The sequence below is a fragment of the Sphaerodactylus townsendi genome, linkage group LG10 (assembly GCF_021028975.2).
Source record: "Sphaerodactylus townsendi isolate TG3544 linkage group LG10, MPM_Stown_v2.3, whole genome shotgun sequence".
NCBI lineage: Eukaryota > Metazoa > Chordata > Lepidosauria > Squamata > Sphaerodactylidae > Sphaerodactylus > Sphaerodactylus townsendi.
Genome location: NC_059434.1, coordinates 58,736,960 through 58,754,727, shown reverse-complemented (window position 1 = coordinate 58,754,727; position 17,768 = coordinate 58,736,960). Strand labels below are relative to the sequence as shown.

The following is a 17,768-nucleotide window of genomic DNA, read 5'->3' as shown; positions in this document are numbered from 1 at the left end:
CCACCTGCAGACAGAATGCGGGTCTGCCACTGCCCCTCACCTCCCCCGCCCAGGGCTCAGCTGAGCGCAGCGCCCTCTGCTGGTGAGGAAAGGCAGCACAGCATCCCCAGGTGCATGTCTCCCTGGCAACAGAGAGTGGGAGTATTGCCAGGTGAGAGGCATGAGGGGGACTCTGGGGAGGCGAGGGCATGAGGAGGACTCTGGGCGCGCTCTCCGGTTCCCGCAGGGAGGACTGGTGCATGGGAGCAGGGGTGGGCAGTAGCCCCTCCCCAGGCCTCCCTCCCTCCCTCCCAGTTGCTTTCTTGTGATGGGGGCACCATCCATCCAACCAACCAACCGCACACACCATCCAGGGTGTGTGTGGTTTTGCCCCGGGCGCCATGTTCCCTTGATATGCCTCTGATCCCAAAGCAAAGTGTAGCAGTGCAGCCAGGGTCAAGGACATGCACAGCAAGAGACAGGCCAGAAGAGGGGGAGATCCACTCCACTGACCAGCCTCTTTGGCTGCAAGCACTATGTGGCAAAGATCTGCTCATGAACCTCAGTTTGGCCACCCCTGGGTTAGGCTGTCCAGGTTAGCTGCTTTTGTGCCATAGGGTAGAAAAGCATTTGGTGTTTATGGGGATAAGGAAGGGTTAAATAATATTTTCTCCCGTGTTTGGACCTCAGTTGACAAATAAAATGTCAGGACATAGATGAGGTGGTGATAACATGAACAAGACCCTCATGAGTTCATGGTTCAAAGTACAAGCACAAAATCTGAAAATGTTAGGTTACCAAAGAAGTAAAATCATCATCAAAGGCAAAATGTGATTATTATTAAACAAAATTGTAGATTGTGTAAATGGTTTAGATGTATAATGGATGCATGTAAATATTGGGGATGGGGGCAGGAGCAGAAGCATGTACATTTTAATTGAGGTTGTCCATTTGACATAATAGGGTACGCATAATTGAGTAGGGGAAGTTTTCATTTCTATGTAGTTCTTGACCCATACAGAACCTGACATTCTGACATCATAGTTGCATCAAGGACTGAAACTCTGTTCAGATGTTTGATCACATAAGGAAGAACTGGATTCTGGTCGCTTATGCTTCTTATGCTATTCCCTTCAATGTTTCTTGCAGATGTTGAAAGTTATGACCAGTAAAGAGGAAAACTTTCAGGAGATACACCAGAATACCAAAAATGCAAACTTCTTCCCTTCCTAGTCATGACTGTATCTTCATTTGATTTGCAAGTCAATGAACACTGATGCAAAGTGTTGTTATAGTGGGCAATATAAGTCTACTTGAGTGATTTTTGGCTTCCAGTGGAGTAATATATATCCTTCAAAGCTTAAATCAAAACTTTTCCAGGTCTTACACATGACAAGTTAAACAATAAATCCCACCACTTCAATCATTTTGCCCTTTCCACATTCAGTCAGCAACTGTTTCTTTCACTGGATTCAATGCACACAGTCACATACACCTCCCTATTTCTACACAATTAGGTCTGAATTTATAATTTTTAAAAATAAAAATAAAACATGGTGCCCTCCTTTCATACATCATGAAACAAGAGACTATTTTAAAGGCTTTTAAGAGGATTTTAAAGTACGTAATAGAACAGAACAATTAATATAAATTGGCCTTTCTCATCATTCTCAAGAATTCTTGCTGATTAATTTCTCCATCACCATCACGATCAGCTTCATCTATCATTTCCTGTAAAAACATTTAAAATTAAGTGCCATTGTGGATGTGTCAAAAATGCTGTTTCTTGCTTTTAATAAAGAGCCCTTATGCTAGGGCTTTCTCATCTTCAGCTATTAAAATTGAGATAAATGATAAATAGCACTGTTTTTTATTTATTTTGATTTAATTATGGGGGTTTTAGGCCTCACTTGCCCATGGAGAGCTCAGGGAAGCTTACAACAAATACATAAATTAAAACACAATTTGCTCCTGACACCCCACCTAATGATTCTGAGAAGAAAACTAACTGAGGAGAGTAAGAAAGGGGGAAGGAAGAAGGAGTAGTAGTAGTAGTAGGAGGAGTTTGGATTTATATCCTGCCTTTCTCTGCTGTAAGGAGTCTCAAAATGGCTTACAAACTCCTCCTCTTCCCCTTCTTACAACAGATACCTTTGTTAGGTAAGTGGGACTGAGAGAGTTCTGAGAGAACTGTGACTAGCCCAAGGTCACCCAACAGGCGTCATGTGTAGGAGCAGGGAAACAAATCCAATTCACCAGATATGACTTCACCACTCTTGCGGAGGAGTGAGGAATCATTCGGTTCTTCAGATTAGAGTCCACCACTCTTAACCACTACACTGTGCTGTCTCTCCAGAAGGAAGAGAAGGGGGAAGGAGAAGGGACAGGAACAGGAACAGGAAAATGATCTTAATTGATAAAATGGAACAATCTTTCTAAAGATGGCACCCTACTGATCTCATCTAGATAAGGAATTTTACTAAGATAATAGCTACTAAAACCCATCAGGTACACTTGTCAGACAAATACCATGATCCCTAGCTAATAGCTACTAAATAGTTAATAGCTACTAAACCCACCAGGTACACTTGTCAGACAAATACCATGACCTAGCTGTGGTAACTCTCACTGGGGTCTAATGGAGGTGACCAAACCTGCTGTATCTACCAAGGCATAATAAAGCAAATTATTTACCTGAATTTCTACATCAGATATAACTTCTCCAAGCACACCAAAAGCATTCTTGAGATTTTCAAAGGTAATTTTGCCTGTTCCTTCAGTGTCAAGTAACTGGAAAGCCTTTATGAGTTCTTCTTTGCTATCTTTTTCATTCTTACAAAGAGAAAGAAAAAAAAATAATGGAGCACCAACTTTAAGTTTGTAACTTATGAAAGCAAAATTATGGGCTACTATTTTACCATTTTTTTAACAATCATCGTCAAAAATTCTTCAAAATTTATGCGGCTAGGGTCTATTTTGCCGATCTCTGCTATCATTTTTCTAACTTCCCCTTTTCTTGTTTCAAAGCCAAGAGCATCCATCATAACCTGCAGTGGAAAGGAAGGAGGTTTTTAAACACACACAAGATAGTGATATGTATCCTGTTCATGTTTTCTGGTTGCAGATGACACTTGTGTGATTTTCACCAATTTCCCCTTCCTTCAGCCCCCAATTCATACCATGCTGTCCATAAGGATCCATGAACCCCTGGGGGCACAATTTGGAGTGAGAGTAGTAGCAGGATGTACTAGAAGGATGAAGGGGGAAAGTCCACATTTGCAAACACTCGCATTAGTAAATGGATTTCGGACACTAGAATGCCGCAAGGAGAAAACGTACATGAGATTTTATACAACTTATTAGGGAAGAAGCAGAGGGTCAGGAAGTTCTTACCAGCTGCTATTCCAGCCAAAACAAACTGGATGGGTGACAACCTTACTAGATAAAAAACAGTGAATCTGACTTGGATGGAAGAAGTGAATGGAACGAATTGCAAAGCTTACATAAAGTGTTTAGGATATGAAAGAGCAAGAAAGTTCAGGGGTGGGGAAACAAGATACTTCTATTATTTGGACATTAAGTAATGATGAATGACTTGACTCCTGATCCGTTGTCAGGTAAATGTTACGATCCTCCTTCACCCTTACCTTAGAATAAGTAAATGTGGAAAGTGCGGGTAGCATTATCTTTTGCTAATTCCAGGGAGTATCTTCAAAAATATCATTACAGATCTAGAACAAGATATAGCTATTGATTTGAACACCATAATAAGCAAGGTGCTCCATATGTCACATTCTGCTTTCCACTAACATCAATTCAAATTTATGAAAATAAATGATCTGCTGAATTTGCCATAACATATAGCTATTATATTCACTCAGATAAGCAGAATATTTGCTTCTTAATAAGGGTGTACTTATCTCCTCCCAGCAAAGAGTTTGAAATCTTCACCAACCCAAATATTAGCGATTAACTATCTTTTCTGGAAGAGCAAATAAATTTTAAGGATTCTATGGGTAAGAAGATAACAGCTGGAATTCCAAGCAGGATATGAGATCCATCAGGTCAGCCAAGGATGGTGCTGCTGTAATGCTGCTCCTCCTGCCTCAAGGGGGCTTTTTGGCGCAACATAGCGGCAGGAAAAACAACACCCCGGATAGCCCTCCATAGGACTAAATGAATTTATGTCACCCAAAAGGGTGGTGTAAATCCATGTCCTGGGCCGCAGTGTAATTGCTTGAGAACCAGGGTGGAAACTAACATCAGCTCTGCTACCAGGAACTCTCTGGCTCCCTCTCTGGCTCGCCACTACAATTCCACTCCTCTCCCCCAGTCACCTCTTCTTAACATCTGCAAGTAGGTGGGTTTCTTTCAAAACTCAGCAGGACATTTCCTGTGCTTTCTGTTTACGACTTTTGATAATGTTTTGAATTGGCAGTGGGACCAGAGGTGGGATCCAGCAGGTTCTCACAGGTTCCCGAGAGTAGGTTACTAATTATTTGTGTGTGCCAAGAGGGGGTTACTAATTGGTGATTTAGCCACTGTGATTTTTGCCTTAGTTACGCCCCTCCTCTCAGCAGCAGCGTGAAGAACTTGAAGCAGTCTAGCAGGAGGTGCACCGGCGTGCGTAACAGTCTGTGCCTGTGTACATTCGTTTCCTGCCCAAGGACTGGCGCAGCGGCTGCGTCCTTGCCACAGCCCCTCCCAGGAATGCCCGGCCACGCCCCCGTTGTGCCCCACCCAGCCCCATTGGCGCTACACCACAGTTTGAATCCCACCATCATGGGAACCTGTTACTAAAATTTTTGGATCCCACCACTGAGTGGGACATTGAAAAATCATAAAACTCAAACCAGATTTAACTTAAAGCAGCCTCCCATACTTCCATTTCCTTCATATCAATGGCTCCGGTGTCATCAGTGTCAAACAAATCAAAAGCTTTTCTGATCTCCTCCTTTTGCTCTTCAGTCAGCTCATGCTTTAATCCACTTCTCTTTTGCCGAAGAGAACCGAAGTTATGTCTTTTATAACCAGATGCTGACTGCTAAAAACATGTAAAGGAAGAAGTAAGAAATATGTAAAGTAATATGTAAATATGTAAAGGAAGAACTAAGAAAGAGGCTTTGGAGAAAACTAGAAGTAGCAAAAACCAATTTATGGCATCACATTCTATGAAAAATTATATTTAGGCCATGTGCTGATCAAAGATAAAAATTGAACTTTGGATGGTATTTGGGCAGGGGGGAAAGGACATGGGGAAGATCAAACTGCAGAGGCTGCAAAGGAGTATGCCAAATCTGCAATCCAGGTTCAAGAGCCAATTGTATGGCTTTTTTAAACAAGAAAATCAAACCTTGGATTTATGTTGGAGGGACAAGTGAAATGCTGGAATAACCAGTATGAGAAGGGATTAAAAGTATGGGGCTGAAGAGATACTACAGAAAGGGAAATGACAGAGATCAAAAGCAGCCAGTAACCCAAGTGTCAACGATGCACACACAGATGCGTCTGAATCAATCATGTGGGTTTGGTGTAAAAATCTTACCAATAATCAGGCGTAGCTCCAAGGAGGCAGGGCGGGGGTAGGACGCACCGGGCACACGCCCCTGTGTGGATGTGGTGAGGGCGTTCCGGGGGCAGGGGCGTTCCGGGGCAGGGCAGAGGAAACACTGGTGCACCGGGCGCTTTCCCCCCTTGCTACGCCTCTGCCAATAATAAAGCACCAAGGGATGGAATGTCTGACCTGCCCACTCCTCTACCCTCAGCAAGCCCTCCCCACTTTCCCCCCACCCACAGAGACCACCCTGGCCCCAAACAAGCCCTCCCCGCCATCCCCCAGCACCCAGCCTCTCCTGCTCTCCAAAGATAAGGCAGACTGAGGCTGCCACAAGCCTTCCCATCCCTCTGTCCGGTGTCTCCCATTCCGCAAAGACAAGCTGGGAAAACCCAGTCCCCCACCTGCCCTCACATCCCACCCTATCTGGGTCTGCTATATTTCTTACCCTACAGCAGGCTTCACTGCTAGCATAAATATAAAGCCACTGCTTAAAAGATTGTTTGGGCACCACACACTGCAGTAATGAACTCTGTGGCTATAACTAGTTAATCCAGGGAACAAGGCTTAAGCAGATGGGCAAATACAGATTTACCAATTAGTGTTCTCGTAATTCAACTGTCAGAAAGGGTGAGAGAGAAATATTCTTACTGACTACTGGGCTGGGGAAGAATCACACACAACTCACCATTACGTAAAAGCTGCTACCTCCTCTCACCGCTATGTGTGCTCAAAACAAACCTTGGAGAGCTGAATCTTCAACTGCCTTCATTTGCCAGTGTTGTTGGTTTTAAAAGCTGAGCACAACCACTGGGAAAAAATGGATTCTGGTGAAGTACAATCTTATTTTCTTCCAAAAGTCAACCAGGCAATTCGAATGGCAGTTGACCATTGTGACATTCCATAGAATTCTGTGTTGTTATGTCACTACCAAACTGACAGGGATGTTTGCATCCTGGCAAGCAGAACTATGAGCATCTCTGCCTGTCCAGCCCACCCCATGCATTTGTGGTTAATGAGGGATTTCTTCCTGTAAACAGAGTATGTGTGCAGTTGTGAGAGCTGTGCCAGGCTGGTTATCCAGTGCTACATTTGTGATAGGGTACACTTTTCAAACTGTTTTCACTAGCACAGCTACATCCTGGATAATGTGGAACATCAATCAATACATGTCTACTTTTGAACATGTGTAGAGTATCTTCAATCACAATTTTTTTCAGGTGAGTAGTCATGTTAATCTGTAGTAGCTGAACAAAATTTGGACACAGTATCTGATGGGCAGCATCTGACAAAAGGAGCTTAGACTCAGAAAAGCTTCTACCTTTGAAAATCTGGCTGGATTCTAAGGTACAACTGGATTCAAATTTCGTTCCACAAAAATATGTTATTCTTTGAAGGGCTACAAGATTAGTGTTTTGGCACACACACACACACACACACACACACACACACACACACACACACACAATGGCTTTTCTGTCTGTAGAGGAAGAAAGGAAGATTTTTGCCATTTCCTTCCTCCTAGCCCAGCAACCAGGTCCCACAATGGAAGTATCCCTCTCTCTCCTCATCACCGTACCTTTGTAATTAATGATATTTGCATTCCCACGCTGTTTCTTTGGGTCCACTGACCCACTGCAGTAAGAGGGGGAAGAGGGAATTGTCTTCTTCCAGTGCAACTCTGCTCAGGCTGCTTACGATCCAAGCCAGTGTCTCTCTAAACTACTAGTAAAATTTGTATGATTTCCAATAAGGTTGAGACAAAGCACCGCTTTTTAGAATCAGGTTCTAAGAATTGGTAACCATCAGCCATTTCTCATTTTCCTGATTTGCACGCTAGTTTAACATAATTTAATCCTTCTCTTCTGGTCCAGCTAGTAACAGATATCAGAAATATGAGCAACATGCATTACAAGCCACCTTTTATGATACTGAAAATAATTTATTATTTAATTTAATCACATTATTATTTAATCATTTAATTACATTATTATTTAATTGTTTAATGTAAATAATGTAATTATTATTACTGCTATTCCTTATTATTACTGCTACAGTCCTCTGACCAAAGATCTTGAGCCAGGTCAAAATAAATACAAGTTTAAAATGCCAAACAGTAAAACATTAAAATACAGTGTGATTAATTAAAACCCATCTCTATAGAGAGACCACAATTGCTAGAAATTTGGCAACAGAATTGTTCCAGATTGCTGCATATTATGTGCCCTTTGGAACATTTTCTTATTCTGCAAAGGTCTTGCCTTCTTTGGTGCCATTTTCTCACTGCCAGATCCTTAGGGAATATTTTTCTGGCACTTTTTTGTTGCTGAAGTACTAGAGGGCATTTGGAGGCCTTTGTGGGAGGGTGAGAAACAAACTAGTCACCACTGCAGAGCTCTAGCACTACAACAAGCTACTGTCTGGTTGAGTTCAGATTTCATTAGCTCTGTTAAGGCACTAAAGGCAGGAAGCAAGGCAGTCAGGTAACTGCAATGGGATGGAGGGGGATGCCGCGCCCCGGGCATGCGCCATTGGGGTCATGTTGGGGATGGAAAATCAGGGTCACATGAGGGGGCAGAGTGGGCGCCATTTTGCCTTGGGTGCCATTCCCCCCCCCCCCACACCACTGGGGTAAGGGGAAGGAGACCCGGGCTTCAAAGGGAACCCATAGCCCTTGGTAAGGCAGGAACAGTGGTTGTTAGTTGGGTGAGACTATGGCAAGAGAAGAGGAGGTAGAACTAAAGGTTCCTGAGATGTTCAAAGATGTCAGGTTCTATGCAGTGGGAGACACTTCCAGGTAACCTTCCTTGGCCTTGCTAATCTCCCTCCTTTCCTGGCCAAGGCACCCTCCACTCTTTCACCTGCAGGACCTTCCAATTCCTTGATTTCCACCCCGCTTTCAAGGACTGCGAGTTGGCGTTGACAGTGTCCGTGGTAGGCTTTCTGTACCTGAGACTTTGAGGAGGGGGAAGGGCTTAGGATGCATCTTAAACTTCCATGGAGAAAAAGTGTTTTGGGGGCTGGAGACCATTAAAGGTTTTGAATGCCTGAAGCGCTGCTCTTTCTCACCCCTCTGTTGTGTGCTCTGCTGAGGAGCTACAGGGCCTGGAGCAGCCGAGAGTAAAATGGGGCAGAGGGGAGAAGGACATGCTCTTCTTTTGGCTCCCCCCCCCTACTTTAAAAGCTGTTAATGCTTGGCTTTGCCAAAGACCATTTGATAGGTTAGGCTTTACCCAAAGAACCTGATAAAGAGCCCGATTGGATACTTAGGAAAGGCGGAGGGGAGGTCAAGAATGCATTATGTGCCATCAAGTCACTTCTGACTTGTGCATCAATAACCTCCAAAACATCCTCTCATTAAAAACCTTAGTCAGGTCATGCAAACTCAGGACTGTGGCTTCCTTGACTGAGTCAATCCATCTAATGGAGGCTGAGGCGTAGCTGGGCCAGAGTGCGCCCGGTGTGCACTCTGGCTTTTTGCCCCCTCCCCCCGCGGTGGTGGCCCCCCCCCCACTCCCACTCACTTTAGGAAACCGAGCAGGCTGGAGAACAGGCCTTCCTGTTCTGGTAGGAACTACATTTCCCAGGGTTTCCTGGGAAATGTATTTCTCACCAGAACAGGAAGGCCTGTTCTCCAGCCTGCTCGGTTTCCTAAAGTAAGTGTGTGGGGGGGGGGGCGCCGCAGGGGGCTGCTGTGGGGGGAATCATGCTGGGTCCCCCCCCCCACACACACACTTACTTTAGAAAAACTGAACAGGCTGCAGAACAGGTCTTCCTGTTCTGGTGGGAACTACATTTCCCAGGAGACCCTGGGAAATGTAGTTCCCACCAGAACAGGAAGGTCTGTTCTCCAGCCTGCTCGGTTTTCTAAAGCAAGTGGGGGTGGGGGAAAGGGGGAGGGGCCGGGGGATTTTGCGCCCACCCACGTGACCCAAATTCGTGCGCACGGTGCGTCGCGCACCCCCCCTGTCCCCTGGGAGCTTCGCCGCTGAATGGAGGGTCTTCTGCTTTTCTTACTGTCTTCAGCATTTCCTAGCACTATTCTCTTTTTCAGTGACTAAATACACTAGTTTCAGCTTAGTCATTTTAGTTTCTAGCAGCATAATTACCAGAAAAAAAGCTTTTCTTCAGGTGTCTTTTTCAGGCTGTGAAGGAGCATGAGGTGAGTTTGGTGTTTCCCATGTCAACATTATGTTTGCTGTTGTTTTTTTAAGTGTCCAGGAAAGGGCTAGGCAGAAGAACTTTCTCCTTGAGTTGGGTTTTATGTATGCAGAGGGGTTGAAGGAATATTCAAACATGATAAATAAAATAATATAAAAGTGCAATTTGTTTATTGGATTTAATAAGCCACCCCTCTCCTTCTGCTCTAACATCAGGTTAATAAATTAGATATAATAAATTACATATAATTATCAATTATTCCTTAACAGTTCATAGAAGTCGACATCATTTATTCTATCATTTTAAAGAGTTGTTGATTATATACATATATATGAAGAAAAAAATGTGTAAATATATTTTAAATTGTATTAAAGTTGTTACCCTGCTCATTTTGTACTTCTCCCCAGCCCTGGATAGTATCAGCACCCCCTAGTTCTTCGGCTAAGTGCAATTATACCCCACAGTCATGGCCAATTTCGCACGACCAAGGTGATATTTCCACAGGTTGCCATAAGGTGGCAGCATCTACAAACTGCTGCCTATCTTTGCCAGCAAAGACTCAACGGAGAGTGACCAGAAATAATTGTGGGTGGGCTGTTAGTTGGGTTCGTCCCTGGGACCTTCTGCACGCGAGGTAGGTGTCCCTCTAGCTCCACAAAGTCCGCTCCCAGTTTCTGGGATTGAGGGGGGCGGGGTTAAGGCTAAACTGAGCCCTGGAAAAAAAGCGTGGCAAGAAAGCTCTGGAATGGCCTGCTGAGTTGCATGGACAGTGCACAGACAGACAGCCCCGAGCCTCTCCGTCACCCCTGCCACCTCCTGCCTGCAACGACTTCCGCTTCTCGCTGGAGGTGCATTTGGTTTCCTCTCCCTGCCCAACCCTTAGGCACCCATCCAAATTGAGAGGTGATATGCCCCCTTCCCCTCGGGAACCCAAAGCAGCTGTTGAGAGCGCAGTTCTTGGAATCGAGACCTTGCAAAGGACAACTCCACCCCCCTGCCCCTCTCCACCTGGCAATTCAACCAGTTGCCAGGCTGTTGTTGTTGTTTTTTTGCTGCGTATCGTTTAGCACTGATTTCTCTCTCTCTCTCTCCCCCCAACCCCTCTTCATGTGGGGGTGAATTTGTGGGGTGGGCTTTAATTGTGGGAGTTGCATCCCAAGGGAGATGCTGGGTACGGGGTTCATCCACGCGGTGGGTGGAATGAGGGCTTATCCGTTGATCTTCAGGTGTAAGAGATAGGAGTAGCCATCCTTTTAAGGGGAGCTAGCATTTAAGCAGGTAATGTAGGCTTGCAGTCACTTACCGGTCATCAGCAAGGAATTAAGCCAAGGTATCCCCCCCCCCCCCCCCGAATACAATATTGCCATTCGGGGTTACTGATCTGTTCAAAAATGAAAATGTTTTGATCTGAGCTAGTTTATTGGCTAGGGAATAATGCCCAATCGCTCTCTTCATCCCACACACAATGATTTAACAGTAAACCTGGGATGACCACCATAGGTAGCATACACAAACATTTGCATAACCCCCTGATAGCTAGGGAAGAGTCAAATGTATCTTTGTCAAAAATTCTGAGAAAGGCATTCAGAAACACTGGAGTTTGTTCCTGTTAGTCTCTTGTTTTGATGTGCCCCTTCACTGTGTTCTTTTATATAGGCATTCATATGTTCGTGTGTAGGAGAGGAAAACGGAGTGGTTTCTAAAGAGTTCAATCATAGTGTGTACTTTACAAATTCTGGATGATTCATTGCTCTCCTAAGATATGATGCTATAACTAAGTTTCTCCCTGGGTGGGGATTCTGAATTGCTTGCTGTACTGTTTCTCAAAGATGACAGGAGATTTGTGAATTCATTCACCATTTCCTGGAACTTCTTTGTTCTAGATAGAATACTTCGTTTGGGTCCTAGTGCATTGGAGACAGAACTAGGTAAGCACTAGGACTCAAGAGGAGAATTTTAGAACAAAGAAGGTCCGGGAAATGGCAGATGAAATTCACAGATCTCCTGTCATCTGGTGATGGGGGGGGGGGGGGAGTATAGAACCCGCCCAGGGAGAAAGACTGACTGTGGTATTATTTGGGCCAGATGTTGCTTCTTGCAGTCATCATATAAGATATGTGAGGAGTTTGACTGATATTAAAATAATGACATTCCATTATTTTAATACGAAGTAAAGACAGAGTGGTGCCACTGGCAATTAAAGTTACTTGATGATTCAGTTGTTTGTGGAAAATACTTGTATTCAATTGAGTAAAAGTAGGTTATCAAAAGAGACAGCCAAGAAAAGTTGCCAAAAACATTTGGCATTGTACACGTGTCCTTTTTCTTCTATTTGTATGTCTTTGCATATTCTCATATATTAAAACATCGTTTAGTGAAAACCTTGCTTCAAAAACTTGAATTTATTTTAAAGAAACTAGTTTAACAATACAGTTGTGAGGGCAGAGCTCTTTTACTCTAATCTGCAAGAGAAGGAAGTGGAAACTCAAAGAAATATTCCACAAGAAGGGAAATCTCCATGGAGTCAGCTCATGGCGTCTGACCCAGTCACTTCAAAACATGAGAGCCAAGACTTGGCGACGGGAGGAATCAGTCTGAGAATGGGACTCATTAATCTCTTTCCCAGATAATGTTGGGGTTCTGTTCCCATCTCTGGGAATAGATTATCAATCGGAGCATTTCTTCTGTCCTGTCCTAGCTCTAGAGTTCTTCCTTCTGAAGTCCTCATCCAGTAGATATGGCTAGTTCTAACTGCCCACTGCTATTGCCTTAGTTATAATGTTCGTTACCTGTGTTCCATGTTTAACTACTATTTGTGAGGGACTTAAAATTTCATCTGTTTCCAGCTGCTGTATCCCTATTGAAGACTTTCAAAATTTAAATAGCATGGAATGAATGAAGTAAGAGGAAGAAGGCAATAAAAGGCTGAAACAATAAACCTGTGTTTCCTTTGCAGATGTCTTGGGATCATGGCTTTTGGAGACATGAACCGGAAGAGGCATTTGGGATTGCAGCAACTTTTTTCTTTGGCATCCCCTGTAAAGAGCTTTTTAGGACCAGTTAAATCATTTAAATTTATTGTTGATGGAAGAACTTATGAAAGTGTGTTGATTTGCTCTGCAGTAAGACTTCTTGAAAGCTTGGATTCAGATAAAGCAGTGGGACAACTTCTTAGCGATGCCATCCAGGCACAGAACAAGGAGTATAAAACTGGAACAGCAACCCTGTTGTTTCTTGTTAGTTTATGGAGCAATGCCGTACTTGAGTGCCTTGAGCAGGGAGTTCCCCTTTCAGTAATAGTAGCTGTGATGTCTGAAGGTCTTGGTTCTTGCATTGAACAAGTTCAGTGCCTGAAAATATCAGTACCCAACATGACACAAAAGCTAGATGATATTCCTATAAAATATGACCACAAACCCTTCATTGACATCTGGTCTGATACAACTGGAAGGCAGATGATGGAAATGAAAACTTCAGGTATCAACCTCATTTTCAAAGGCCATACGCCAGAAAAACAGTTAAAAGACCCTACCATTCAGCAAGCAAATACTGTTGGGCCTTGGGAAAGTTCTCAAAATCCATTGGTGTTCATTAAAAGCAACACAACATGTTCACATGCTAAGTCAGTAGATGACAATTGTGTTTTCACAGTTTGCAAAAGTCCTTTGAATGTGTCAGATGGTAACAAAAGATCAAAATTCATCCATAGTAGATATTTCAGTACTGCAAGGGAAATTCAATCACAACATCCAACAGATTACTTGGATGGATCTGCAGAAAGGAGGAATGAACTCAAATGTTTGGATCGAGTGGCAATGTCTCTTAGCCATGGGAAGGGGCCTGAAATGAAACTGGTACAGGATATTCTTAGATGCTGCTTGCAGACTGATTATCAAACAGCTGGCTCCCATCCTTTTCAGTTTAATATTTCAGAAATAGTAACTTGCTGTTTACCAGGGATGTCTGAAAGTTATTCTTGTGTTTGTCCTGGGTATATCATGTTATTAGGTCCAGAGAAAGCTGTTGTTGCTAAGCAGCTTCTGGATAGACTTCTTAATATTGTTCTTGTAGATGGTGATCTAACAGAAATGTATCGCCATTTGGGTTTTAACAGGTCATGCAATGTGAGAATGGTCTTAGAAAGTGGGAATTATCCAGCAACTAGCTCAGGCTTGTGGGATGACACTGTGTTAGATATTCTGAATCAGTACCACATTGATTTAATTTTGGTGCAAGGAAATACATGTGAAAGTTTAGAGGAAAAATGTTTGCAACATAACATACTGATTATTAATCATGTAACTCATAGGGTGTTGCAAGCTTTTAGCAATACTACAGGAGTGGAAATAGTGACTTACCTTGCTCAGGTGAATGAACACTGTGTTGGCAAGGATGTCTATTTAAACTTCTGGGGAACTGGAGAATCAAGTTGGATAGAAGTGGATAGCAGAGTTCCGATCGTTATAACAGCAAAAGGAATTCGTCTGGTAACAGTGGTGCTGAGCAGTCCAGTATTATCCAAGATGCAAGCCATTGAAGATAACTTTTGGACTTGTGCTTATCGTGTACATCATGCTCTCCTTGATAAAGCAGTCTTTCCTGGAGGTGGTGCCATTGAGTTGCTGTGCCTCAATTATCTTGAGAAGTTGGGGAAAGAGGCTAAAAATTCCTCAGGAGAATTTCATGTTGGTTCCTCCTGGCTTGCAAAATCTTTGGAACAGTATAAACCTTTGGTGCTTAATGCTTTGGCATACGGTTGGCACCAGTACCTTTGCACTGTCTTGTGCAACACTGCAAACAGTACATCTGAGTTTGAAGCCAGCATTTTCATACAGCAGCATCTCAGAAAAGCAGCAATGCACAGTTCACCTTCCAACTATATAATGGATCTGTTTAGAAAGGAAGAGTTGGGAGTGGCAATCTTTGAACATGTAGGGACATATGAAAAGACTTTAAAAGTGTATGACAATGTAATGGCTAAGACAGAGGCATGGCGTAGAGCTCTAGATTTAGTGCTTCTAGTTCTTCAGACAGATGCTGAAATTATAACAGGGCCTAAGAGAGAGCAGCTGTTAAAATCACAAGTCTCCAGTGAGCTGGTGTTTTTATAAGAATTTGTAAGCCTACATATGGTCATATTTATAGAATATGCACAAGTTTGAAAGCAGATACAATAAATACTTCCGGAAGATCCTGTTTGTGAGACAATCCCTCCAAAACTGTTATACACAAAAAGTTTTATTTTAATAACTGTACATAAGTTGTAAACATAGGATGACCCCCTCCCCGCTCTGTTGGCAGCACAGAGAAAAAACCTAGTCTTCCTTTTGAGTAAATAAAATATAAATGTGTATGGTTCTATAATCTGGAATTTTCAGTAAACTCGTTTGGATCCTTTGGGGAGAGGGGGAAGGAAGTGTATATACAAAATATACACGTAATATACATAATATACGCATAATATACATAATATATACAAATATACACATAAAATATAAAATTATGAAAATACCATATTATTGCTCTCCTGTTCCAACAAGTTGATGTTCAAGCACAAGATGATTTATTTCCTTGATCTCAGTTTAATCCCTATTTCTTAATTTCCCCCCATAACCCAGTTTATGCTTATGTGAGTAAATTGCATTGACCTAAATGCTAATAACTATTGTTATAATTCTGGCTATCATCAAGCTGAAATAATGAAGGGCTTGAGGTTTTTAAAAAAATTATTTTCACTTTTGTTATAAAAATCAACAAGCCTTATCCTTGTTGGTTTTGTTTTGAGGGTTATTGTAAGTTTCCTTAATGTTCTTAATGGTGGGGTATAAAGTTGAAAAATTAAATCAGTGGGTTATTTCTCTATAAACATGAATGAGCTTTGACATTAGACATTCTACTGATCAAAGCTAAGCAATTGGATTGGGCAAAGTGGATTTTTTAAAAAATTCCCTGTCCTTTCATTCTTTCACATTTTCTAGGCTGAGTGCTGAGCATGAAAGAGAAAATGTACAAGTTCGTATTCCACTTAAAAGTTCTTTTGGACATAGGCTCCATTGAAATGAACTGAAGCAGTGGGAAAGATCTTTTGCGAACATATAGCATAGTAGCTGAAACACTGAACTATAAACCTGAAAGTTCCAGACTTCGATCTTGCTTCTGTCATGAACTCACTAGGGAACCTCTGTAAAGTTGCTCTCTTTCAGCTCATAATCATATTAACCTCCCTTGCAGAATTGTTATAAACATTAAAAGATACTGGATTGGATCCTGAACTTCATTCTACTAATGGCAGAACCTTTGGCATACTCAGAAGAGGCTTTTTCCACTGGTGCAGGAAGCCTGGAAGAAAATTCCACTGTTAATGGAACAGAGTCATAGGATCTAGTCCCAATGCATATGAAGTATCCCTGTATGGATATGTGTCTCCATTTTTTTTTCTCTGGCAGACTGTTAACCAGAAACCGTCTGGTACAAGACTGACCCTGAAGAGATAACTACAGAATATCACTATTTTTGCTTGGAATTCCTAGGTCAGACCAGTCAGTAATCTACCAATCTATATATATATAAAGCTAACAGTGACTTTGTTAGTCATGCCCTAACGCCGAAACGGCTGGACAGATTGCCCCCAAATTTTCACATGACATTGCTCCCTGTTGCGGGCAGGTAATCGGACCCTCAAATCGCTGAAAGTCCATACCTAAGCCAGGTAAAACGTCTTTTTCCTGGCACACCTGGCCATGAAGCTGGCTGTGTTTAACTGTCACCCTTAGAATGTTCGTGCAGCATGTCTGTGGCCTGAGGGGTTGGTATGCCCTTAGAATGTTCATGCAGATGGCCAGAGATGAGCATTGAAAAAGTAAATAGGTAATACTGTTAGGTAATACAAGTGGAAGTGAAACACATACACACTTTGCCGTGTGAGACATCAGGTGGGGTTCCCCCCCTCACACACAGGTAACTTTCACTTTCTGTGCCTCACCCACTGCTACCACACAACACACATACTGTCATCCACATCCAGCTCATCCTCACACACCTCACTCTGCCCTCCCTCACATCCAACCACCCCTTACCCACTTCCTCACCCATATTCGCCACAGCTCTCTTTTACTAAAAGCGAGCTGGAGTTTGTCTTTTTCTTCTAAGAAAATCCACGGGGTGAGGGCGAACCAACACTACTGGCTCCACTTCTTTTGCACATGGCCCTTTAAGAACCCAGGGAGCTGGCCTCGATCTGAGCGCCTCACCACCCTGCCTCTGCTGCTTGACTGGGATAGCCTCCTTGCCCCAGTTCTGCCTTACCCAAGCCAGGACTGTGCGTGTTAACCAGCCTCATGGACAGCGGGATTCGCACTCTGGACAGTTCCGTTGTGGAATGGAAAGGGTTACCTTATACCAAAAACACAAGACACCACCATATAACAATGTGAATTGAAAAGGGAAAGAGAGATTCCATTTGACCACCCCAAAAGGCTATGCTGCAGATCATTGGACCTGCATGGACATCTGTGTGGGTTGCTGACTGTGATGAGAAGGACAATTGCCACAGCAACGCGTGGCCGGGCCCTGTTAGTACTACATAATGCTATACCAAGTTTCTAAACAACAACAGTGGGGCATATAATAGAGATGTGAATGCAAGGATCACACAAAAAACTAAGATGCCAACGATGTCTCTATGTACATTAAAATAATAGCATTACAGGAACTAATTACTATATCATCTTCAGCTTATCCACTTGCACATCCTCTAGTGTACATTCCTGGCCAATTGTGCCTTTCTGCTCTCTGTGTAGGACAAACGTTCAACAGACAAACATTCAATGAGCCTTTTATCATCTCATAGGACTCGCCGTCCCTCCCTCTTGGGAGAGGATTTTATAAAATTGAGGTTATCGGACGCCGCCTATAATTATTCTATCTCTTATAGTTAGTTTTCATTGTTTTATCGCTGCTTTTATAGGTTTTAGCTATTTATGATTGTTTTATGACTATATTATGATGTCTGTTGTTCACCTCCTGGAGCCCTCCGGGGATAGGGCGGTATAAAAATCTAATAAATAAATAAATA

At 42.9% G+C, this 17,768-nt stretch overlaps 2 protein-coding genes across 3 annotated transcripts; one reads left to right on the top strand and one right to left on the bottom strand.

Moving 5' to 3' along the window:
• Window positions 1-1,620: 1,620 nt before the first annotated feature.
• LOC125439624 (caltractin-like) lies at window positions 1,621-8,058 on the bottom strand. Its single transcript, XM_048508741.1, has 5 exons — window positions 7,951-8,058; window positions 4,862-5,023; window positions 2,898-3,026; window positions 2,674-2,811; window positions 1,621-1,710 (listed from the first exon to the last, which is right to left on the bottom strand). The coding sequence occupies exons 1-5, from the start codon at window positions 8,056-8,058 to the stop codon at window positions 1,621-1,623; spliced, it is 627 nt and encodes a 208-aa protein (XP_048364698.1).
• Window positions 8,059-10,246: 2,188 nt separating this feature from the next.
• On the top strand, window positions 10,247-15,058 carry BBS12 (Bardet-Biedl syndrome 12). 2 transcript variants are annotated; one of them, XM_048508662.1, is made up of 2 exons: window positions 10,247-10,332; window positions 12,651-15,058. In XM_048508662.1, exon 2 carries the CDS (start codon window positions 12,664-12,666, stop codon window positions 14,803-14,805), a length of 2,142 nt encoding a protein of 713 aa, XP_048364619.1. In that variant the 5' UTR covers window positions 10,247-10,332; window positions 12,651-12,663; the 3' UTR covers window positions 14,806-15,058. The 2 variants fall into 2 exon arrangements, with proteins under 2 accessions (XP_048364619.1, XP_048364618.1); XM_048508661.1 differs by having other exon boundaries at window positions 10,253-10,328.
• Window positions 15,059-17,768: the final 2,710 nt, after the last annotated feature.